The 25513-nt window shown below is 41.1% G+C and overlaps 1 protein-coding gene across 2 annotated transcripts; it reads right to left on the bottom strand.

Annotated features, from left to right (window-relative positions):
- Positions 1-2373: 2373 nt before the first annotated feature.
- LOC109033502 (uncharacterized) lies at positions 2374-17114 on the bottom strand. Of its 2 annotated transcripts, none has more exons than XM_072299286.1 (7): positions 16838-17114; positions 15609-15725; positions 14620-14784; positions 13812-13925; positions 11909-12382; positions 7875-8268; positions 2374-4540 (listed from the first exon to the last, which is right to left on the bottom strand). In XM_072299286.1, exons 1-7 carry the CDS (start codon positions 16907-16909, stop codon positions 3927-3929), a joined length of 1950 nt encoding a protein of 649 aa, XP_072155387.1. In that variant the 5' UTR covers positions 16910-17114; the 3' UTR covers positions 2374-3926. The 2 variants fall into 2 exon arrangements, with proteins under 2 accessions (XP_072155387.1, XP_018901703.2); XM_019046158.2 differs by having other exon boundaries at positions 15609-15730; positions 16838-17113.
- Positions 17115-25513: the final 8399 nt, after the last annotated feature.

The raw sequence follows: 25513 nt of genomic DNA, 5'->3' as shown, positions 1-25513 counted from the left end.
TAAAGCGCGCAACTACTCGAACTCCTCAGTAGGTATGTGGCGTATCTCGCGAAAACGAAGGAAAATCTTATTTTCATGCATGCTTTCTCAAATTACCATAGTATACCAGGGCCGGATTAAGAGGGTGGCCACATGGGCCGCGGCCCATGGCGGCAAAAGGGGGCGGCAAATTTTGCAATTTTTTTAAATTTAGGTATACAAAAAATCGGATTCAGAAAAAAAAATTATCAATAAGAAAAGGAAACAAAATCTCTTTTTCCTGAGAGTATAGTAATTTCTAATTTTGTCGTTTTTCGGTGATACAAGAGACAGCATCTTTAATTAGTCGAGTTAAGAGAGGAACTAAACAAGCAATTTTGCCTGGAGCTCAGCGCAGAGAGGAATGATGACGAGGACTTGAGATGAAAAGGACAAGCCCTCGGCGCGGCGGTCAGCATGTAACACATATTAGCGCCTACAAGACTGCATGAATACTTCAATCATTGCGCCAAACGCAGTGCGGTCACGCGGTCAGGAGCGGTTGGCGTGAAACGCATAGCGCCTACAAGACTGCAGGAATACTTCACGCATTGCACCGAACACAGTGCGATCGACGCGGCGGAAGCTAAAATTATTAAACCACATTTATGTTTGTTCTTTCATACTTTTTGGTTCATTTCTTATAAATGGAGGATCTTGTCCACACAAAGATAGGTTTACGGAACTTAACTTTCGCTTCAAGTTCCGTGAAATTTTGCTAGTAGTGTTGACAGGGTTTTCGCAAAAAAATGTATCCAACACGAGTAGGTAAACGCGTCTTATGCACCCCCTCCCCCTCCGGCACGTTCACTTTATGGTTTTTATTGATGTTTCATAACGAATGGGAAGGGGGCGGCAAAATACAGGCGGCACATGGGCGGCAAGTAAGTAAATCCGGCCTTGTAGTATACTGTTCTCTTGCTCGCATATTGTTTTAAGAGGAAATCAAGCCCGCAACTATTCGAACTCCGGAAAAGGAAATCTTATCTTTTCGCCTGTCTTAAATCACTGACGAGTATGGATATTGTGCTCGCATCGATATCAAAATCGCGTATCCTTCGCGATATTGAGGTGAAAAAAGCGTATTTGTTTTATGATTTTACAAAACCGCTGGAAATATCGCGTTTTTGCCGCGATATTGAGGTGATGATCGCGTAAATTTGCTCTGTTTTAAAAAATCGCTGAAACAGTTGCGTATTTCCCGCGATACTGAGTCGAAAATCGCCTCACTGGCAAAAAAAAAAAAAAAAAAAAAACACATTGGATCTAGAGTCCCGACTCTTGAAAACATTGACAAGAAAAAGGACTCTTGATTCAATCAGATGTAAGCTTAAATCAAAAGGAAATCCGCTCAAATTAAGAGGTTTGGTTCTTTATTTAAGCTTAAATCTGATTGAATCAAGACAAGAGTATTTTTTCTTGTCGATGTTTTTAAGAGTCTTGACTCTAGATCCAATGTGTTTTTTTTTTCCAGTGCTGATTTCTTATGATGCAACAAATCCGCTGCTAAATTCGCGTAGGCATTCGTGATATTGTGATGAAAATCGCTTAGTAGGTATCTCACTTTTACACAAAATCGCTGCATGTACGATGAAAGAAATCAAGAACGCAACTATTCAAACTCCGGCGTAGGTGTGTGATATCATGCGGAAATGAAGGAAAATCTTAGCTTTTCGCGTGTTTTAAAATATTGCTGGTAATGAATTACGCTCGCATCGTCATTGAAATTTTCCGCGATACTGAGGTGAAAATTGCAGAGGTGCAGAATCTGCGCCCGATCATGCGAATGCTGAGGAATTTTTGGGAATAAGAGGACATTTTTGCCCTACACGTCTCCGAAAAATTTTAGACGATCTTTGATTTTTTCGACTTTTGAAAAGACGTTTTGAGCATTCCTGACAGCCACTAAGAAAGTTGTTTTTTCGTTTTTTATCCAGAAGAAGATTTCCAAGCTCAAGTTTAAGGCTAAGCGGCAATTTTTTTAAAAATTGGGGAAATGACGTTTTTTAGAGTTGATTGAGGGATAAATCCCGGATCGCGTGAAATGTTTGGTCGGTTAAATTTTTAAACCTCTGAAGATATTTTTGGTCTTTTTACAGCTACCTACAGTGTTTCAGGGGTGGTGAAAGCTAATCATGTGGGAGAATTTATTTTATTTTTGGTCCCGAGGAGGATCTACAAAGTTGTAAATATTGGTTAAAAATAGGAGAAGGCTCAGAAGTTTCAGGACCTGTGGCTTTTAGTAGATATGATTTTTTCCCAGGTCGTCGTGATACACTTGATACAGTCGTTCGTTACTTTTCGGTAGCAATGTAGCAGGGGAGGAAGACATTCTTTATTATTTTACATCTTCTTAAATTAAAAGAAGATCACATACGATGAAAAAAGAATCAATCAGTCAAATTGTAATTGGTTTAATTAGCTTGTAACTTAAATGTATTTTCATGTGTTTGCACTATATTTACAGAATAAATCCTTACAAAAATCTACAGATTTGACACTTCCTGTATCGGTAAATAAACTTATCATACCACCAGCATCCTAGATTTATCGGGAGTTTTTAAGCGAACGACATTTTCGCGGAGACAGGCTTTTGTTAAGGAAAAAAACGTAATAAACATGGAGCGTAGAAACTGATCATCCAAGTTATCGAGCATTTTTTTTCACATTGTCATTATTTACAAATTGTTTTTCTAAAATTCTAAATTACATGTAATTACTTTCTTTTGCTTTAAAATTCGGCGAATACCCAAGTGAATACTATTACATTAAATTAACCAGTAGGTATGATACGCCCTGTTGGCAAAATTGCCCGGTTCGCGGACTCAACAATTTTTTTACCTCGTCCTCGGATTGGTCATCCTCGTTTCTCAGTCTGCGGACCGGCCGCTGTTATTGTCTAGTCTGTGAATTGGGCGGCCAGGGTGCGGAGTGGCCGGTCTGAAGTCTGAGAATTACGCCAATGAAATTTTAATTTTAACTTTAGCTGCAATTTATACGCTATTCGAGGAATGCCCCCTATTGACCGATTTCAACTCGTTGTCAGTTCTAACTATGTAAAGTGGAAGCTCCTTCAATTTGTAAATTTGAAACATGCATTTTAAAATGTTGACAATTGTTGAAAATTTTAAAAAAAAACCCGTAAATTTGTTTGAAGAACTTTTGTGAAACATAAGAAAAATGAGTCGTAAATTTTTTACAAAGTATTGCAAATTGTTTTGACACTTTAAAGTTTCGTTCAAAATCTCGCGAATGATTAGTCAAAACTCGGTCAGTAGGGCACATTCATCGCCTAGCGTATGGATTGCATTTAAAATTAACGACCACGACGTCCATTGGCGATGTTGGCGTAATTTTAGACTGGCGGTTTGATTGTCGAAATTGTTAGACAAAGCGATAGACAAAGATAACAAAAAGGCTATGGAGGGATCCTGTTGTTGAAAGTGAGTGGTTGCAATGAACAAAGGAGATAGGTAATAGACTAACGGCAACCCACGAGAGGCCCCATAGTTAGTCCAATATTTTCTCCCTCGGCTTACAAGAACCCATTTCAACCAATAGGATCACGCCATACTCTCTATGTCTTCTTTTGCTGCAATCACTTGCTGAATTTGGAAGCTGAATGTGGCAGTCAGCATTCAGCGCTCAACAGCTGAAATTTCACTAATTCGAGTTATTTTCATCCAAATGTGTATCAAATCTGTTCGAATAGTTTAGACAAATCCCACATTATCAGGCATCCGCCAAATTCAGGCATCGGGTCGATGACTTCCACATTCAAGCCACATTCAGCTCCCACATTCAGCGTGTGATTGCGGCGTAAGTCTATCGCAATTTCAACAATCAGCCCGCAGTCTCCAAACCGGGCAATTTCGCCAACTGGGTGTAATTGACAGGTAAACATTTTTTTACAAAAAAAGGTCGGGAGACACCGATTGCAACTTAGCTGGTGCTGATTCTGTTCTCAGAGGAAAATTATCGATGTTAATTAATCCATCGAGGAACTTATTAAACGCTGTTTGATCGACTTCTGAACCCAAAATCGATTCTAACTCTTCTGATTCTTCATCCTCTGTCTCTGTCTCCTCACCCACAAGTTCTCGGGGCATTCTACTTTTTGATAAAGATGGGTAAACCCTTTGGATAGCCCTCGATCGAGCCAACTCCCTTTGAGATAGATCTGATTCATTCGACATCTCTTGCACTGTTGACAAACATGTTCTAAGTCGTGAGTGAACCGTTGCATACTGAGGTTTCTCCATCTGTTTCGAAAAAAACTCACTGGGCAAATTGGTTTCATTCGCTGCCTGAGGACTCATTATTAGTTCCCTGTTCGGAAAGCTGGCTGCTAGTATTTGAGGGATGTCGTCAATGTCGAAGGGCTCGAAAGAATCCCTCAACAAAAACCTTTTTGATGCTTCTTCGCCTCTCTCTTCGCTTCCATGATCGCTATCCTCTGTTAAGGTTTTGTCGGAGTCAGTATAATGACATTGGTATGCGTGTCGCTGGCTTGAATAATTAGCTGGAACAGACATTATCATTAAAAAAAAAAAAAAAAAAAAAAAAAAAAAACATCAACTCAAATTAAAATGGTAACTTAGAGTTAGAAGAATGAAACAAATTGAAAGAGTCCTTTTCAAGTGAGGGGAGTTTTTATTTGGAACGTCGCACAGTAGGTCGAGCTATTAGAAGAGGTCGTGACTGAAATGTGTTGCTAAAATTTTAAATTTTGATGTTTATTTCGTCACGAAGTCAATTTCACAGGGTGTTGCTGATAGGAAATTTTACGAAAAAAACAATCGAGCCATTCTTAAACATCTTTGTCAAATATTTTCGAAAATTAAAGCTTCCAAAGTTTCCAGATTTTGTCCGACTCATCCTATTGACCCTCTCCAGTGTGCGTCGCGGGGAAAATTCCGTCGTAATCAAATTGTGTTAATTATGGATTTTTTTCACTCTGAAATTTTAAGGGACATCTGGGGGATGTTGGCGTTTGTAAGGGTGTGTGGGTGAGCTAAAGGAAGGGAATAAGGTGAGGAATTTTTGCATCATGCGTTATCAGGGGTTTTTTCTCGTAACTTTCTGTAAATCCCGAGATTTAACAGAACACTTTCCTACAATTTCAAGGTGGAAAGTCATGAATCTCTCTCAAATTTGTCCGTTAAACCATTGGAGACTTTAAATTGTATTCAGAGATTGATGCTTAATCAACTGTTTTCCCCGGCTCCACCGCGCGCCGCGAGACATGGCAGCGGAACCGGGTAGGATGTAGCAACAGATCAATTTCTTGTTCCATACGGTAGGGTGGCGCTGTCGATAAGAACGAGTTCTGTCCCTGCTGTCCATCAGTAGCGTTCGGGCCGCGGCCCAGAAAGCGTTGATTCGGGGTTGCTTCCCTTTTCAGTGCGTTGAATAGTTATATTACCATGACTTGTGGATAAAAAATCTCCGCGGAATGGGGTAAGTAACCATATTTGTAACGAGCACAGTATGAAGCATATCGTATTCGGTTTGTTTTTTTTTTTTTTTTTTTTTTTTGTGGAAATAAAATGTATGGTGCCTTTCAGAATTTCCGCGAGTGTTAGAAAAATGGTCGACCTAGCGTGGGATGTATCGCATTGATAAGTCAAATATTCAAGCAGATTTTGAATTTTTAGCCAAAAAAAGAACGATTGCCCCTACGCATGAGCCTTAAGAATTATTTCAAACCAAAAAAGTGGCAAAATCTAAAAAAAAAAACTCCATATTCGAACAGGATCCTGCTTTCATTTCCCGAATAGAACTCGTGCTCGAGTCAGGGATTTGCGATTAAGGTCTTCTTCATAATTTTTTTTCGGAATGTACACGATAATCGATGGTACCACTAGTTTCTCTCTGAAAAGAACTCAGAAAAAAGTATTTGACTTAGTTTTTGTATAAATTCACTCATTTTTGCGGAAGAATGCTCCGTTATGAACATTCTTGGCCATCTTGGTTTCAATTGGAATCTAAAGATTGATAGTAAAATCTGTGTGTCAGAGGGCTCGCTACCCTTCTGGGCCCAAAACCCTCCCTGAATCGATCTGTCAATACCCTCGTCAAGATATAGGGATTAAATATATTTCCAGTGTTGCCACTTTGTGCGGGGACTCCGAGGCTGGAACCGAAGCAACCCTACTGATGAGATCGAACATCTGGCAACCCGCGTGCGAGCGCCGCGCGCCCCTTCGTTAACATTTGGATACCACATCCGGGATTAATCCACCATCCCGGGTGCAGCTGCAGGCCGCCCGGTGCTCAGTCGCTGCTCGCTGCTACTGGACATTTGGATTACATTTTGCAATAAGGAACCACTATTTCTGGCTAATTTTAGAAACAACATACATGCCATTGGTTTCCTTATGCAGATAAGTGCGTTAATGGGAGAGCCAAAGATAGTGTTTGACTGGACATTGACGTTTAGCATAGCGTGGGGATCCTTTCCAATATTGCCTCAACGTAGAGAACTTTTTTTGAGGGAGTTCGTTTCAGGGAAAACCAGTGGCACTACACACTGGAAAAAAAAACACATTGGATCTAGAGTCCAGACTCTTAAACATTGACAAGAAAAAATACTTTTGATTCAATCAGATTTAAGCTTAAATCAAAGGGTAATCCGCTCAAATTAAGAGGCTTGGTTCTTGATTTAAGCAAAAATCCGATTGAATCAAGAGTATTTTTTTTTGTCGATGTTTTTAAGAGTCTGGACTCTATATCCAATATGTTTTTTTTTTTTTCCAGTGCAGCCTTCCTCTCGGAAGTCTACTTTCGGAATAGTATTCAATCCCTGACGTGTGCAAGAGCTCCATCCTGGATACCACCATTTTGTACAAGTAAAACGGGACGTATTTCTACCAAACAGAACTACGTGCAGGCGGGAAAGATAGGGTGTGCTCGTTAGTCAACGGCCGTAAGAATGAATGGGAATTAAAAGCGCCGGTGACGTCAGCGGCGACGATCCGAGGCATTAACTCATGAACCCCGTCCACAACGTTCTAGACACATGCCCACGGCTCATGTGTTCGCATACAGCTGGCACGTAGTTCCGTTTGCTGAATTATTTTACATTCTGCCAAACGGAACTATGCGTCAACTGTATGCGGGACTCATGAGCCGTGGGCATGTCTCTAGAGCGTTGTGGATAGGGCTCATGAGTTAATGCCTCGGATCGTCGTCGCTGACGTCACTGGCGCTTTATAATTCCCATTCATTCTTACAGCTCTCGACTAACGAGCACGCCGGCGCGCGGCCGCGACTCGACTTCCCGCCCATTAAAGTCGGTTTTTCGGCTGAACGATCAAAGATACGACCAAACCGACCAAATTTTTTGTCTCAAGGCGTTAATCCGTCAATTTACCTAGTATAGAATGTCCACTTTACCAGAAATTAACATTTCCGACTGACGCCCTTTAGGGAGCTTGAGAGGGCGCTAAAATTTTTTTCAAAATTTTTTCCAAAACACATTCCTTTTTTGCACACTTCATAGCACGTTTTGAGACCTGGGGAGCTTAACTTTTCTCAAATTTCAAAAATGGACGTATTTCTGTCAAAAGGAACTAAGCGCCATAGAAGAGGAAGGTAAGGGGGGGGGGGGGGCTTGGATTGGCGGCGGATCCGGGCGTCAAGCTCATTCCGTCCTATACTCGCAATGCTTTTCCGTGGTGCTTAGTTTCGTTTGACAGAATGTGCTATCCTACATTCTAAATTCCTCAAAAAGAACTCAAATTGGCGCCTAGTTCCGTTTGACAGAAATACGTCCAAATAAGAGACACCCTAGAGCACATCTCATCTTTCCCACCTGCACATAGTTCTGTTTGGTAGAAATCCGTCCAACTCACTGTTGCCGCCTAGAAAGTCCTCCGAAATGGACGTCCCTGCAGAGGAACTCTCTTCATCAGACGCCTGGCAGGGCTTCGTCCTCCGCTTCCAGCCGAAGTTCCCGGCGTCGCCCTTCGACAGACTCCCTACCCTCGGCGGTTCCCTGGACAGCGGGCCGCCTCGCCGAAAGACTATCGAGTGCTTGGTGCGATCCTGCTTCTTCCTCGGGAGACCGCGGTTGCGTGAGAAGTCTGTGCCGGTCGTTTCGGGAGCGCTCAGCTCGGAGGCGTCGCAGTGACAGGATTCCTCCTCGTCGTTGTCCGAGGCGCGAGGCAACGATTCCAGCAGCGAATGAGTCCTACTCGCACACTCGGAGATGTCGCGCTCCTGGAGGATGGCCCGGTGCGAGCATGCCTGTCGAACAGAGCACAAACATCCACGTAGAGTAAAATAAGGAGGTGGCGGTAGTTCGTGGTGTCCAGGAACTGGAAAAACCGAAAATTCCGGGCAGGAAAATCGTCTCCTGCCGGCCGACACGGAAAAAATTAATCGCTAAAAGCAGTGAGTGCAATGTTTCAAATTTCCGCCGCTATTTTATATTTCACAGAGAAATAATTGATTGCACTTTGCAAACAGGCACCACTGGCATTGCAATTTGCTTACAATTGTGCAGCTTCATCCTTTGCATAAAATTGCGGAATTGTGAAAATCCACGATTTGATGTAACTTTGTCTAACTTCACTGTTTTTAGCGATAATGAATCGTTGAATGCATAATTGGTTTTTCCTCCATGACGAAGATTGCACATCTAGCACGTTGCAATGCGAGTGGTTCCAATTTTGCCAATGCAATCAATTGTTAGTTTCATCTGTTTGAAAATTTTACTAAATTTTACCGGCAGCACAAAGAAAATTCAGTGAAATTTTCAGACAGCTTCGTAGAACAACTTCTCTGTGAAAAATAAAATGGCGGCGGAAATGGAACGTCGCATGGCGCTTGTGATACTTCGTTCGGAAGGTGACGAGTTATTGTCACTGCATTTACTGTTCTGTTATTGTTTTTTTATGAATCAACATTATTCTCAAAATTGTAATACAAAATTGCACCTAGATATTTGAATCGTGTCCACCAAATATAATGCTTTGAAGATGGGGTATGTCCCAAAATGCATTAGCTACCATAGATAAAAATGAGATATGCATCTTTGGCTAACCATTTCTGTATACTCAATTTAGACATTCTTTGGCAGATTTGCAGAAACCCTCGAACCTTGAGTCAAAGTCCTGTGGTTTTCCATCGAGAACCTCCCTAACTGTCCTTCTGCTTTTGGATAGTTGTCAATAACCTTGATAATGACTAGTCAGTTGCGCTAGTCGCAGAATTTTTTTTTGATTGCTTAAGCTTATAGATTAGCAAAAAAACAATGAGTCTAATCAAACGCCAAGTTTCTAGGTCCTTAGGGTCATTAGGTCTACTTAGGGATAGGTCTTAGTGTAAAACATGGCGTATCATGATTGCACATTCCACGGTTTCTTCCACCTTAGTGTTATTCATCAGCAGACACACATTTACTACACTGGTTGCTCAACGTAAAACACGGATGTAACAGGTGGAAGAAACCACGGTATGCACTGCCGCATTGGATTTTCGTCAGAATTTGAAAACATCACACGTCTAAACCTCATGACGTTTCTTCCTCCTTATGAATTCCCGCGGCTCGCGATCCTGCTGAGACTGCTGACGACGGCGACCGGCCGGTGTCCGAAGTTTGGTGCAATGCGAGAAGTATTCATGCAGTCTTGTAGGCGCTAAAATGACCCGGAAGCTGACCGGACTGTTTGGCGCAATGCGTGAAGTATTCCTGAAGTCTTGCAGGCGCTGAGGATGACGTCATGGACCATGTTTTTTAATGAGCGAATATTGTGCGTGATATGGCCTGGTTACACGCTCAAATTTCCGTCAAATTTCGATCAAAATGATGACCAAGATGGCGGTCGAGAGTTATCTAGATTGATGAGTAAAATTAATTAAAACAGCCTGTTGATTGAAGTAAGCACGGTTGTTTGGAAATCAGATGAAGGATGAGCCCCACAGCTCCATCATCTACGATCAAATTTTTGCAGGCCGCAGAAATTTGATGGTAGATGGTGCGCACCAGTCACCATTTGATCGGAAATTGATGGAAATTTGAGCGTGTAACCAGCACAATAGAGAGCTCCCCGCGTCGCCCTCTATCTCGCTGTCTTGATCAGAGGGCACAAAGCACAGTTGTCTGCTCGCGTCAACTCTGCTCAATATTCAATGTCTCCCTCCCCCATGTCGGAGACTCCCTTTTGTAACTGCGCGGGCAGAGCAACCCTTGTCCCGCCGTCGCCACCGATCAAGCACGGCTCCCTTCGCACTTTTCTCTCATCCCCATCAGTTTCTCTCAGTGGGTCCATCTGACCTGTTGTGTGTCAACTCTCGCCCGGCCCTTACATTTTTACACGGTGAGTCTCTACTCTAGCGCGGCAAGCGCCTCAAGGTGATTCGATGGACGCCATATTTTGTGTCAGAACGGCATGCGATATATCGCATCAATTGGTTCCATTTTTTCAGCTACTCGTCATTTTTCTCGAATTTTGAGATCGCAATTCTGTTGTCAGGAGACTAAACCACTCACTTACCAATTTTAACAAAGAAATTCAACGTAATAATGGCGTGGTTTTTTTTAGAGAGAAAACATCGCATTCGATACTGATATCGAAACTGCAATCGAATGCGATATTTTCTCTCTAAAAAAACCACGCGTTTATTACGTTGAATTTCTTTGTTAAAATTGGTAAGTGAGTGCTTTAGTCTCCTGACAACAGAATTGCGATCTCAAAATTCGAGAAAAATGACGAGTAGCTGAAAAATGGAACCAATTGATGCGATATATTGCATGCCGTTCTGACACAAAAAATGGCGTCCATCGAATCACCTTAGTACACGGTACCATTCCACTTGCGTGCGATGCACGGTGGATCGAGTCACTAGGAGAGGTCGGACAAAATTTGGAAACTTTAAACGCTGATAACTCCGTTTATACTAAACTTTGAGGTTCTAAAAGTGGTTTCATTGGTTTTCGCGTGAAATTTTCTTCACAATGCATCCCTTGAAATTTAAAACGTGACAAAATATTCGTACAATTTGCAGTTTTAGTAAGGAGTTTCGTGTCCAACCTTTCTAATTGACTCGATCCACTGTGCGGCGCTCGCATGCCAAGTGTGTGTGCTCCTCCTTGTAGCATTCATGACTTTGTACCTCTCTCTCTCTCTGTAGTTTCTCTGAACATATCTTTAGTTCAGCATTCCGCCATGTGTTGCTTTTTAGTTCCTCTCACCTCCGTGAGAAGGTGGTTGCTGATCCTGGATCAGCCTAGATCAGCTCCCAACAACATATATCTGTCAATGGAGATGCTGCATGTGTGAGGGATTTGCGATTTGACCATTGATTCTTATGCAAACGTTCGCGAGAAACACGCTGGTGCCACTGGTTTTTTTCTGAAATCATCTCCCAAGCTCAAAAAAAACTCATAAAGTGAGGCCAAAACGGAGGGGATATCCCGCCCTACCCTGAGAGTCCACCTCTACGTCAAAACAAACTCTCTTTGCAAAGATAGGGAGCAAATACATTAGCAGGGTTGCCACTTTATTTAGGGACTTCAAAACTGAAAACACGGCAACCCTGTCAATGTATTTGCTCCCTATCTTTGCATAGAGAGTTTGTTTTGATGTAGAGGTGGACTCTCAGGGTAGGGTGGGATATCCCCTCCGTTTTGGCCTCACTTTAAGAGTTTTTTTTGAGCTTGGGAGATGATTTCAGAGAGAATCAGTGGCACCATCGTGTTTCTCGCGAACTTTTACAGAAGAATCAATGGTCAAACCGCAAATCCCCCACACATGCAACATCTCCATTGTCTGTAGAAACTTGGCGCCTGGACAGATTTTATTGCTTTTTGCTGATTTGTAAGCTTAGCTATCAAAACGCGATCATGATCAGGGCAACTGACCCATAACAATACGAATTTTACCTGATCACTAGAACCGTGGAGAGTCAGCGGCATGAGAGTCGCCTGGGAGCTCTCAGAAGGGACTTGGACAGAACTCTGGAAATCCGCGTTGCTTCCCTCGAACTTGTTCTTATAGTAAAAATGATAGTTGACGTTACTGCTATCCGGACTGATCAGCTTCCCCGCGAACAACCTGATGTTGCACATGTTGCTCGTGTTGCTTGATAGGATGTTCTTGATGTTGCGTTTGAAACGCGTCCGTTTGATGACACCGCCGAGGCCGACCCCCGGGTTCCTCTTAAACTTGAGCTTCCGAATGAAATAGTAGATGTTGTCGCGAAGGGTTGCGATCGTTCTCTCGCGTTCCTCGAGTGCCCGTCGCCACCGGGAGCGCTCTTTCTCTTGCTCCTCCTCCGCCGACCTGAGCAGCCTGTTGAGCTTTCGGATCTCCAGGTGCAGATTCGCGTTTTCGGTGCATTGGTCGGCCAACTGGTTCTGAAGGGACGAGAAAATGAAAAAGGTTTGATTTTTGACAAGTCTTGAGAAAAGACATCATCCTTAAGGTGATTCGATGGACGCCATATTTTGTGTCAGAACGGCATGCGATATATCGCATCAATTGGCTCCATTGTTTCAGCTACTCGTCGTTTTCCCCCAATTTTGAGATCGCAATTCTGTTGTCAGGAGACTAAAGCACCCACTTGAAAATTTTAACAAAGAAATTCAACGTAATAAAGGCGTGATTTTTTAGAGAGAAAATATCGCATTCGAGTGCAGTTTCGATATCAGTATCGAGTGCAATGTTTTCTCTCTAAAAAAAATCACGCCTTTATTACGTTGAATTTGTTCGTTAAAATTGGTAAGTGAGTGCTTTAGTCTCCTGACAACAGAATTGCGATCTCAAAATCGGAGAAAAATGACGAGTAGCTGAAAAAATGGAACCAATTGATGCGATATATTGCATGCCGTTCTGACACATAACATGGCGTCCATCGAATCACCTTAATTTTTGACAAGTCTTGAGAAACGAAATCATCCTTAATAACGGATAGGGTTGTCGCAGTCAGGGAAAGCGGGGAAACGTCAGGAAAAATCACAAAAATGTTGAGGAAAATGACGAAAATGTTACGGAAAAGTTGTTGAATCACCTTTATTTGCTTTCCAGAATAGGTTGGGAATGTCAGGGAAAATGACGAAAATATTAAGGAAAATGGCGAAAATGTTAGGGAGAATTTGTTAAATCATCTCCATTTGTTTTCTAGAATAGATTTGGGGTTTCCCACTCACTTGTAAAACGAGAGAGAGTAAAGGGATTCTTTTCCTGAGTCTAATAAAAATTAGGTAATTTCAACGTTTGAGGCACGTGATTTTTCCCGATTGTTTTCTTCGTCAACTTTAAAATTAATCATCTTATAAAGCTCGGTCCTTCTACAGTTCGTGGCCTGCCAAAAACATCGCATATCTTCCCGATTGCATAACTGCGCAAGCCTATGAGTCGTGATAAGCGTATCAGCTTATCATAAGCTTCGCAAAAAAAAATGATCCTTGGGTGGCCTGAAAGCCAGGGAATTTTCATATTCGGTAAAAAGTGGGAAACCCTGTTGAAATTCGCCGTTTAAAATTTAAGTTTCGAGAATGAACTATTTCAAATTCTAATTTGCCACAGCACATCCCCAGGTATGTGATACAAATCGCGTGATTTTAATACTTCTTTACCCCCTCGTTTGTCTGAGCTTACTCTTTAAGACGCCAATGAGAGTTTTTCGTCGAGAAAATTTTACCTCCTTCTTTATCTTATTGAAGGTCACATTTTAGCGTTTGAACCATCGGAGTTGTTCAACCTGTCTTTCCTCCCCTTTTTTCCCAAACATAATATTCTAGGTCAAATGGTATAGGTATAACGAAACTGATCACAAGAACTTACTGTAACGCAGTACTTGTGAGATTGTATCTCCGGCCTCAGGTCCAAAGGGTTTTCAATTAAAATTTTGAAGTATTGCTTTGCTTCCTCAAACGATGCTTTTAATGAATTGATCGTCTGAAAAATCAAGGAAAGTTTTTTTGTTGTATAGGTTTACGATGCGTTTCATTCTATACTTATCGTGAATCATCATATCCTGCCATCCCGTTTAGTGATGAACCACTAAAGAGAGAATAATTACGATATCCTTTACCTTATCCTTATCCCTATCCTTATCATTATCCTTATCCTTAGCATCCTTTATATTCCTACGAATGACAGAAATTGAGGAATCTTTATTCGATTTATTCTCCTGTCAGTTAAAACGCGCCTGTCCTGTGGCTAAAGCCGTCACGAATGGTCAAAGCCTGGATGCAATTATTCGTTCTCAACGGATGTCCGTGTTGCTGATCAGAAAATTGAAGGCGTTCCAGCTTCTATTTCTCACCAGCGTTGCGTTATCGTGTGGTACTGTGTTCGCTCTTGTTCGAATTAACTGTTTCTAATGTTAACTATCATCATTAATTTCTCACTCATGAGTTCCTTTCGAAACGTATATCCATAAGTTCAACGCACTTATGCGTAAAATTTTGGTTAGAAAACACGTTTTGTGCGACAGTGTTATACCGTATCCATAGTCGATTAAATCTATAGCTGTTATCTGTTAGAGCCCTCCTAAATACATGTGCGAAGGTACTCAATGGAAGGCCCTCTTCGGAAGTTGGTTCATGTTCCAAGTCCCACTTTTTGAATACCCATGCACTCTCATTACCTGTTCGAACTCTTCTAGTAATTGATAATATCTGGTTTTGTACATATTTTTTAAACGACGGGTTTGTAAGAATTTCTGGCATATCTTGCAGGAATCGGTCTCCACGCCCATTCCTCCGTGAACCGTGATTGGTCCGTCGAACCATTCTTCTTGTTCGCTCGTCATCTGTAATCAGAACAGTGAAACGTCAGTGGTTATCCTTGAACAGCGGGCTGATTGTCGAAAGCGATAGACAAAGGAGAACAAAACGGATATGGATGGATCTTATTGGTGGAAGCGGGTGGTTTCAATAGACAAAGAAGGTAGATAATAGACTAACTAACGGCAACCTACGAGAGATCCCATAGTTAGTCCATCGTTTTCTACCTTAGTCTATAGAAAACAAACATTTCAACGAATAGGATCACTCCATATTCCCTATGTCTTCTTTGTGTGTAGCTTTGTCCATCGATTTCAACAATCAGCCCGCAGGTCCGTTTAATGGGAAGGAACCTCGACAATTTTGAGCCGTTTTTACGGGTTCCCCAAGTATGTTTTGTTCGTTATTTCCTAGATTTTTCATGAAATGAAGAGAATTAGGTATCAGCGGAAACCATGCACTCCGTGTCAAGTCCATCAACTCAAACTCCAATATTCATCTTTATTTTACAGCAATCCTAACTCGTTGGTCATTTTCTCGCGATTTTTTTAAATAAGGGGGGGGGGGCTGGGGCTGGATCAGTGTTACTGCACTACTTTCTTAATTTTTAGTCGAGGAGTTAGGGGTCCCGCACATCATTAAAAAGCGTTAGAATTCCATCAATTAGAGACAATTTTCCTATTAAATTTGAAGTTATGATAAAGAATCGATTCTTAAGGTATACCTTCATAATCGATCCATTTCCATAGGTTTAAAAGGCAGATAAATCGATTCATCAAAAAGCACGACGCGCCACTGAAGAAGATATTTTTATACGAGAAGAGATTGACGAGAAAAACCTTTTCCTTACTTCATTGTGGATTTCTTCGTAAGGCCTCATCCGACCCGACTCTTCCAAGTTTTGTAACTCCATGCTTCGACTTTGAAGGAGCCTGTAAGTGATGTAGAATCTCTGCTCCTCTTCAAGCTATTCTATAACAAATGCAGTCAATTAATTTTCCTACCAATACGATTTATTCATGTCAATTTTCAAGCACAAGTCGATCAAATTCCCAGCTGCCGAGAAAGAGGCAAAAAAATCCATTTTTTCGTGGCGATTAGCGACAAAAGGGCGAAAAATCTTGGTCCAAGGTCACATTTCTGTCACTGTCATCGTCGGTTTAAAAATTCCACCTTTTAAGATAGCCAGCCTCCAGAGTTGCCACGTTCAGAGGAAACCGGGAAATGTCAGGGAATTTTAAATAGTCAGCGAAAATGACGAAGATGTCAGGGAAAAATGAGCACCTTTACTTGTTTTCCAGTATGGGTTTGACGTTTCGAACAACAAATTTTTCCTGCAAAAATTTCTAATCATGTATTTTTAACCATCTGGCACATCTTCAATTCTCCAAGAATTTCACCTAAATGTGTCAGGGAAATCAGGAAAATTTCAGAGAATTTCATTCTCTAAATTCTGTGGTAACCTTGAAGATAGCAGCCTCGCTCGGACTTTCTCGATCGCGACAGCCATCTTAAAAGTTGGAAGTTCTTTACAGATGAAAACAATGGAAACGTAGTTAACACAAGGTTTTAGCATTAACGTTTGGTAATTTTAACGATTTTAGCATTAAAATTTGAGTATTTTGTACCCTCAATTGGAGAAATCTTCGGATGGATGTTCTATTATTTAGACTGTGGCAGTGCGAAAAAAGCGAAAAAATACGTTTGGTCTCGCGGTAAGCATCTTTAACTGCACGCATAGGTTTGATGTCTGCCAAGTCCTTAATACATGTTTTATACTCAGCTGACAGGATTGCCACGGTCTGGAAATACTGGGAAATGTCAGGAAATTTCATCATCTAAATTCCGTGGCAACTCTAAGCTGAGTTTCCTTTAAAATTCCATTGTTTTTTGCCATCTCGCACATGCCAAAAATAATTATACACAAGACGGATGGCTGCATCTCTTTCAAACGCCCCGACGCAAAGGTTATGTTTACATTGTGCTTTTAATATTTAGCTCAGTTACATTCTGTGACAACTCGTAATGAGGACATTTCCGCGAGCGAAATCAAGTGAAAAGTAGAGGGATCAAGCGTACCTGTTTTTGTAAGAACAAATAAAGGAAAAAGTTTACATCGGAGGTGAAAGGCCACAAACATAACCACTTCATCGAATCTTAAACATCTATCTTTTAATACTCTACCAACCACCACTGATAAGATTCAACTAGGATCTAACAGACCCAAGTGCTCACAGCACACCTTCAACTTATGATGCCGCAAAATTTCTATGGTAACCAAAAATTTAATGTGTCTCATTTTCGTCAGTGTCGAGTTTGCCAGGTGTGACATTTTTTCTACGTTGTTGATTGTTTTGCGGACCAAGAACAGTGTCCTTTTTTTGTGTCAAGTTTCAATCACGTTCCCTCTCATTTCAAGCGCGATCGGGTAGTTACTTCCGCTGAGTGCTCTAATTACACCTTAAAATGTTAAAAGCCATTTGCAAATTTTTTGGAGTCGTAAAAAACTGTTGACGTTGTAACGGGAAATTGTTCAGGTAGCGCAATTGCATTTTTGCAGCAGATATTAATTGAACCGATTTCTTTCCAAATCACGCAAGCGCCAATCTCCATTTTAATGGTATATGGGTTGTTTTTTCTTTGTTTTCTCTGGTATAATCAATCATATCTGTTTTTAAAATAGCCCTCTGAAAAACATACATTTTTTTGGAATTCGGAGTTTGTCAACAAAGCGAATAAAACGGTTCTTCTCGTTTTTCTCGCGTTCGTAACTTTGGCGTTTACGTGATTTGGAAAATAATCGGTTCAATTTATGTAAACTAGGAAAGCCAATTTACCCCAGCTCTCTTTTTTTCGTGCGTTGGAGCAGTTCCCTTCGACGCGGAAGTCTGATTTTTAGGCGCGTTTTGCGTATGACACCGTAACTTGCGTAAACTTAGAGCACTGCTCGCTTCTTATATGGATTTCGAGTCAGTAAAAGAACGAAGGAAAAAAAATCGGCCAAAAAAGTGAAAAATAGGTTAATGACGGATATCTTTAAATGGATCAAAACGATTTAAGTTTGATTGGATGCATCCTTAAGGGCAACTATAGTGTCATTACACGGCTCTCTCTTTCACCTAAATATCTATGATTTAAAGTTCCACACAACAAAGTCTTCTTTTTTGTCGGAAAAATTGCAGTTTTCTCCGTAGATTTGGCAAGGCATTCTGAGGTTTGTGAAATAAAGGAATGATCTGATATTACTCGCATGGCCCGATTTTCTTTTTTTTTTCTCAGTAAGTACGTTTTGACGCCAGTTGAAACATGGCCGCCATCGTAGACCACGCGGTCACCTCTACCGCAGACCTTTCACCTTTGAAGCTATGTCGACAATAAGTTCTCATGTTCAGGTGGATCTTCAGCTTTTGCGCAATGCATTCTGGGTACGACCGATGTATCCCAAATTTTAACCAGGTGAATTATTTTGGAAAAATCTATTTCAGTCTGCAGATAAATCGTTGGAGAATGTTCGTACCGAAAATCACCCTTCAAAATCTCAAAACGAAGTCAAAAGTACTGTTTCCGAATAACCATCGATATCCATACATTCAAATGGGTTGCAAAATGGAAACAGTATTTTTGATTTTGTTTCAAGATTTTGAAAGATGATTTTCGACAGGAACATTCTTCAGTGATTTATCTACTGACTGAAATTTAGTTTTCCCAAAATAATCCACCTAAAGGTTCAAATTTGAGATAAATCGATCGTACCCAGAATACATTGCGCAAAAGCTGAAGATCTTTTTTAAACATAAATACTTTCAACTATTTTTCAACATCATTCTGTTGATATTAAGTATTTAAAAATATCTCTTTATAGCTGCTTGGCCAGGGTGTCTACAAGTCCGGAAATAGCACTGATTTTTTAAGGGCGGTCCGGAAGTACTGGAAAAGTGCGGAAATTCCGCAAACAGGTCCGGAATCGTTCTAAATTTTTGGTCATTTTTGTCGCAATTTCAAATTTTTTAAAGTTTTCTAAATTCGTCAAATGGAGGTACTGAAAAATTACGGATTTTTTCTTTTGGAGGAGCTACTGAATTCCTTGAGAATGTACTGAAAAAGTACTGTAAAAGTACTTATTTTTGACCAGTCTGTTTTATTGTAGACACCCTGATGGCATCATGTGTGTGTTATTTTCAATGGAGTAAACTAAATTTGTTCTTTCATTTCTTTGCTCTCAGGTCTGATTTGGAACCCCGATGGACTCAGCGAAGAGGCGCGCTCGGCGGTTCACCATCTCCGTCTAGTCATGATCCTCAACGATGGTCGACGACGAGCTTCAGCTAACCACGTTTGAGTACTACGCCCTTCTATCGATAGTGATAGTGCCCGTCATGCTATTTTTCAAGCTGTGGGCGTGGCTTGGTTGGGAGCTCTTCAAAAATAACTGAAACAAGTGAGTAGTCTAGAAATATACCCCTCTCGCAGCATCTTGGCAGGAGCCCCCTTCTCTCACTCATATCCAATAGATGAAAACCGGCGTGAGAAGTCAAGTTCGCCTTCAACTCCACAGATACAATTTGAGCGGCTCAGGAGTTGAAATAGTCGTATCTCGTAATCTAGTTGAGCGTTGTCCGAAGGACGAATGACTTCATCCGCGATTTATGCGCTAGTTCAACTTGAAGAGATCTAAGTGTTAAATACCTGTGTGCTCTCGATTGCGATTGTGTGAAATTCGTCCTTTTTGATTCCTATAAAATTCCTTCCAAATAATTTTTCAAAGGTTATTTTGTGTTAATATGCGGCGCAAATGCGCTTTGAAAAGTGCCCAAATCTTATATGTAGAAGAAAGTTAAATAGTTCGTGTTTACTTTAGCCCCCCCCCCCCCTCCTTAAATTAATCAACAAAAATTCATCTTAGTTTTTTTCCTCCCCTTTTTTTTTTTTTTTTTTTTTTTTTTGAGGTTGAGTTTCTCTGATTGGGTCGTTGCAGAGTTTCTGGCCACGTTGAAAGCCTGGAAAGTCGGGAAAGCGAGGGAATTTCGTGAGTAGCGCGTCGCACAGTGGATCGAGTCAGTCAGAGAGGGCGGACATGAAGTTTTTAACTAAAACTGCAAATTTTCATGTTTAATTTGTCATATTTTAAATTTTAAGGGGTGTTTCGGAACGAAAACTACACGAGGAAACCAATGGAACCACTTCTAAGACCACAAAGTTTTGTATGAATGGAGTTATAAAGTTTCCAAATTTTGTCCGACCTCTCCTATTGACCCGATCCACCGTGCGTCGGCTCGACACAAATGGCAGTCGGTGCCATTCGAAACAATGCAGAGACTTGCTGAGTGCCATCTTCCGTAATTCGACACTTGAGAATTGGAAATATTGTCCAAAGTTCGGCAGAAATCAGCGTAATTACAAGAAATAAACATTTCAATTGGAAGTTAATTGAAAGGCCAAGGAGAGTCAAGAAAAATAAATTTTTTGAACAAGGAAAATCAAATAATTAAAAAACGAAGAAGTTATGAAAATTCTGCATTGAAAGTGCTGAGTATTTCTTTTCTGGTCCTCTAAATCGTTTTTTTTAATCGGGATAGAAAGAAATACTCAACACTCATTACACATTGGAATTCGATGTTCGTCAAACTGAAATGTGCACTGTGCAGCCCGCACAGCCGTAGAAATAATTGTTGTACTCAGACAATTTTTGTAAGAACCTAAAGTATAATGCAATAAAATACACTAATAGTGTAATACAATATAATATTATAGTATAGTATAATTACTCTATTTTATTTATACCATTTGAGGGTTCATAGAGGGGAGGTTACATTATTTTCATTAAAATTTTGACAAATATTAGAGATATTAAAAGCAAAAACTAAAAACCATAAAAATAATGCACCTAACTTACTCTAAATATTGAACAGATATTAACGAACCAATCAATCCATCTCGTTTTTGCCGTCCGGAAACATAATCTAGGAGACGCTCATAAAATACGTAAAGCCGACAATCGGATTTTGTCGTTTCCCTCTCCTTCCGACAACACACTCGTAAGGCAGGTCTCGAACCCGAAAATAATATTTAATGCGCTGTACTGTTCCATCCTCCCCCACAAATTTGCGTTTTGTGATGAATTTTGAATGATGAATCGTCACCTCACGTCAATTTCTCATCTAATTTTATTTTTAAATGTCTCAATTTAATGTCTCAGCGATACGTAACGCAGCCTTTGACTCTGCTCCCTCGCGTAACACCACCGTAACGGAGGCTCATGCTCTTCTCCATCTCTCTAGAACGGTTTTCAATTCATAATTGGACCAAGTTTATTAGAAAAAACCCAACCCACATTGTCGAAAAATTGAGTTAAGAATGTTTTTGAGTTCCCCATAATCGTTTATTTTTTCCTGCCAACATCGGATAGTCGAAGAAAAGAAATTAGTTTGTGAATAGAGGAGTTAAAGCTTATTTTCAACATCGAGCCTTATGCAGGAACAGAGTTTAAGTTAAGAGCCTCCACTGGCCTCCTAGCGACAGGTGGAAGCTTTTACTTTCGAGGATTCAACAATTCCTTACGGACAATTACTAGGGAGCAACAGTCATCACCCTAGTTTCGGCTATTGACTTACCTACATGGTCGATGATGAGCTTCGGATGACGTCATGAGCCAAACAAATTTCCCCAACGTCGGCCATTTTCGGCTTGTTTGCAAAACGAAACTGCCAACACGTTGTTGAACATCAACCATGTAGGTAAGTCAACAGTAGAATGCTCAAGTCCCGAAAGTAAAAGCTTCCACAATGGCCAATCTACTAGTGGAGGGTCTCTTGTCCCTGTGCAGTAATAAAACTTCAAACCTCTTTTTCTCAGTTTCGAATTGATACTTGTTGGCTCCTTCCTGATGAACTCGGTCCAATTGGCATCTGGATATTATCGGCTTGAGAGCTGGTTCGGAAAAAAAATAAACTTCGACCCCGGGTTAAGAATCTCTTACTTCGGCTGAGAAATGAGCTACCTCTGCGGACAGGACTGCTTGAGCGTTGCCGCATTGTCGGAGACGTCGGAGCATGACGGAGATAACCGTAGATACTTTCGTAGCTGGGATAATTCTCCAAGGAGTCCACCGGAATCATATGACCCTGGTTGTCTTGCAGTTCGAATTTGGGGTCCGTGACATAGTGGACGGTGAGGCCATGGAGGGATCTCTGTAGTGGACAGTCGGGGCTCAGCCCACCGTGGGCGAACCTGTCAATCCGCGATGTAAGGATCTCACCGTAGAGGAAGTACGAGAGGTATCTTGGCCCGTTACATCTCAGCTTGTCGTACGGCAATCTTTTTCCGATGAGACTTTTCGCCATCGCGGCCCCCACGTTCGGATTGAAATTCCCGCTCCTGCCAAGGGAAATATGAACGGCATTGAAGGGCCCGAGACACATGCGTGCTACATGCGCGTCTTGACTAGAGACAAGAGACCCTCCACTAGTATCTTGGCCGTTGTGGAAGCTTTTAGTTTACTTTCGGGACTTCAGCACTCTCCTGTTGACTTACCTACATGGTTGATGTTCAACAACGTGTTGGCATTTTTGTTTTGCAAACACGCCGAAAATGGCCAACGTCTGGGAAACTTGTTTGGCTCATGACGTCATCCGAAGCTCATCATCGACCATGTAGGTAAGTCAACAGCCGAAATTAGGATGATGACTGTTGCTTCTTAGTAATTGTCCGTAAGGAATTGTTGAAACCCCGAAAGTAAAAGCTTCCACCTGTCGCTATAGGAGGCCAGTGGAGGGTCTCTTGTCTCTGATCTTGACCCGAATAGTAGGATTCGAACCTACTTTGAGCGAGTTGCGGGCGGCCAGTTGCAACCTGATTGGCTACGAAAAAGGCCTACCCGCCGCTCAAGAAGCGCGTCTAGCTCGCAGGTGTATCTGGCCCTTAACATGGGAAAGACTGGCAATCGGGATGTCACTAAGGATGATCAATCATTACAGTGCGATAAACCGTGAAAAATATTCCGCGGAAGTCCTGCAAACCGCAGTTTTTACGCGAATCTCCTCAGCGGAGAAAAGCCTTGCTGATTTTTGCCTACCGTGCCAGGAGTCGAGAAAAATCAGGAAAATATCAGGAATTTTCAAGGAATTTTTTATAAAGTATCAGGATTATTCAAAATTAAAAAAATAGTAGACATCCTGACATAGGGAAAATGGGATGCATTTGAAATGAGAAAATACCGTGAACCTTGAATTTACCTTCTGATTATCTTTTCCTTCACGTAGACTCCATTAGCAAATGCAGACTTTTTTTTGACTTCAACGACGGTCGTGTAGGTTTTAGTGACGCTGTGATCCATCGTGTAGATTAAAGTTTCGCTGTCCACCACTAAAAAATGCATATCAGGGTGGATGCATTTGTAATACGTACCAGGGTGCCACGTTAATTCGCTCAGTTTATAGTTTTGGGCATTTACATTGGATGCACAGAATGACCAGAGAGCCAGCGTGACCAGAGAAACTGAAACAAAATGTATGATATCACTAGAGCATAAAATACGTAGAAGTATGGACCTATGCATGGAGAGAATACCCAGGGTTGCCACGGTAAGGAATTACCGGGAAAACCGGGAAATGTCAGGGAATTTTTAAAAGTCAGGGAAAAATCGTCAAATCACCTCCATTTGCTTTCTCGAGTAGGTTTGACGTTCTGAACAACGAATTCTGCTTGAAATTTATTTCTAACTTTGTCTTTTTAAAAATCTGGCATTTGTTCAATTGTCAGGAAATTTCGCCAAAATGCGTAAGGGAAATCAAGGAATGTGAGGGAATTTAATTTTCCGAATTTTGTGGCAACCCTAAATAAGTGAATACCTCTGCCGCAAACACAAGTTAGCAAGTTCTTCAAAAGCCAGTGGAAACCTAAAAAAAATAGTCGGTAAAAGTCGGGGAATTTTGCCCAAACCCTGAAAAATCAGAGTTTTGCCGTGGAACCTTGAAATTCCCCCTTTCAGCTAGAACATTTGATTATTTTCTACCGCGCCAACCCGATCTAATCAACGATTATTAGAACTTGCGAACCAAACGATCGTGAGTTCCACTTTCTTTTCTGCTCGTTACTTGGCTTTCCGTTAGGACCTACCGCTACCTAAATATGCGATCCTCCGTAGACATCAAGTAATATTTCTTGCTCATACTTGCTCCAAGCTTATCAATTATTCAGGGTTTAAGGCCGGTTGTAGGTTTATGCGTCAGTTCACTCAAAATCTGTCGCCACTGCCGGAATTTGAACGGAGGGATTTCATATTTTAACACTATCGAATGATGCTTTTGCCTGCAAGTTCACGAAAAGAGAAATTTATACAATTCTCAATTTCAAGAGTCTTCGCGCGTTTTTCCCCTTTTCCGAAAAACATTTTCTCAAGAAATCCAAAAAAAATCAAGGAATCTCGCCAAAAAGTTCTCTCTCAGAAACTTAGGTGGTAAATGACAGCGAATCTTGAGTTGCATTGCTGAATTTTTTCCTTGAAATAAAGAAAGATTAGGAAATTATAAAAGACAAAGAGTGTTGAACTCTATGAAAAATAGAAACTGACTTTTTAGCTTATTGCAGAGACAAAAAATAAGACATTTTTCTTCAAATAGCATTTGATTTTATCAGCAACGTGTCTCTATGCATTTGTCCTCTTTCTGCTGAGCTCAGTTTTGTAGATCGTGAGTTATTCCCAGAATTGAATTCAGATTTTTACGAATGTCTTCTATTGATCCCTCCAGAATTGATTTCTATTTAAATGCCAGACAATACTTATCACGCTTAGCTACATATGTGTTTCTTTGGAAAGGGCTCCAACTTTTTCTCAACATTTTCGAATCGATTTGTGGTGTATTATACATATAATTCAACTTACCCGTCATCAGCGTCATGATGAATCTTAAACTAACTTCACTAGAAAATACATTCGTCGCTCCTACTCTCTAATTAGACGCTCGCAATTACTTAGCTGCGTGCCAGCCTCATAATGGCAATTTAAAAGAACGTGGATTTGAAATGCTGCTTAGGCACGGTTGCACTTAAAAAACTAGCCTTTCAGGGAGTTTGACGTTTATTTTTAGGATATTCTGGGTTTTTGTTCGAGGCAGCTTACTCACGCGTCAACCGCAGCAATTTTCCTCGAATCAACATCCATTAGGAGCGTACAACGGTCGTCATTCGTTCCAGTAAAAAAATCCGGAGTTTTTTGAAAGATGAAATTGACCGAAGTCTGAAAGAGAGAGAGAGTCCGTCAGCGGGCCGATTATTGAAACTTACAGACAGAGCTATAGACAAAGACGACAAAAGGGATTTGGAGGGATTCTATTGGTGGAAGCGGGCGGTGGCAATGGACATAGGAGATAGGTAATGGACTAACTAACAGTGACCCACCAAAGATCCGACAATTAGTCCATCATTTTCTACCTTAGTCTATAGGAACCAACCATGTCAACCAAAAGGATCGCTGCATACTCCCTATGTCTTCTTTGTCTATCGCTTTGTCCATCAGTTTCAATAATCGGCCCGCAGCGGAGGTTAAGGTGAAACTAAGATTGAAGGTCCAAAAATATACTCCGATTTGAGATGATTTCATCACAAATCGTGAGACTCGTCACGCTGAAAGTCGGACTTTAAAATCCGCCGGTCTTGTTCTGTACTAGGTCTGATACCCTTCCACTGGAAAAATTCGTCCCGCTGCGCTTCATCTCTACAAAAAAGAGGGTTTTTTTTTGTCTATATTGTAACTGAAAT

Source organism: Bemisia tabaci, chromosome 4 (assembly GCF_918797505.1).
Source record: "Bemisia tabaci chromosome 4, PGI_BMITA_v3".
Classification (NCBI taxonomy): domain Eukaryota; kingdom Metazoa; phylum Arthropoda; class Insecta; order Hemiptera; family Aleyrodidae; genus Bemisia; species Bemisia tabaci.
This window is presented reverse-complemented; position numbering and strand designations above follow the sequence as displayed.

What these genes read in the sequence shown, in the direction of transcription:
- LOC109033502 (XM_072299286.1), bottom strand. Translation starts at nt 16,909, where the DNA reads ATGAAGTGGTTATGTTTGTGGCCTTTCACCTCCGATGTAAACTTTTTC. An exon ending in ATTTGTTCTTACAAAAACAG is followed by an intron (nt 15,726 to 16,837) that starts GTACGCTTGATC and finishes GTTATAGAATAG; the next exon opens with CTTGAAGAGGAGCAGAGATT. An exon ending in CTCACAAGTACTGCGTTACA is followed by an intron (nt 12,383 to 13,811) that starts GTAAGTTCTTGT and finishes TCGTCCCTTCAG; the next exon opens with AACCAGTTGGCCGACCAATG.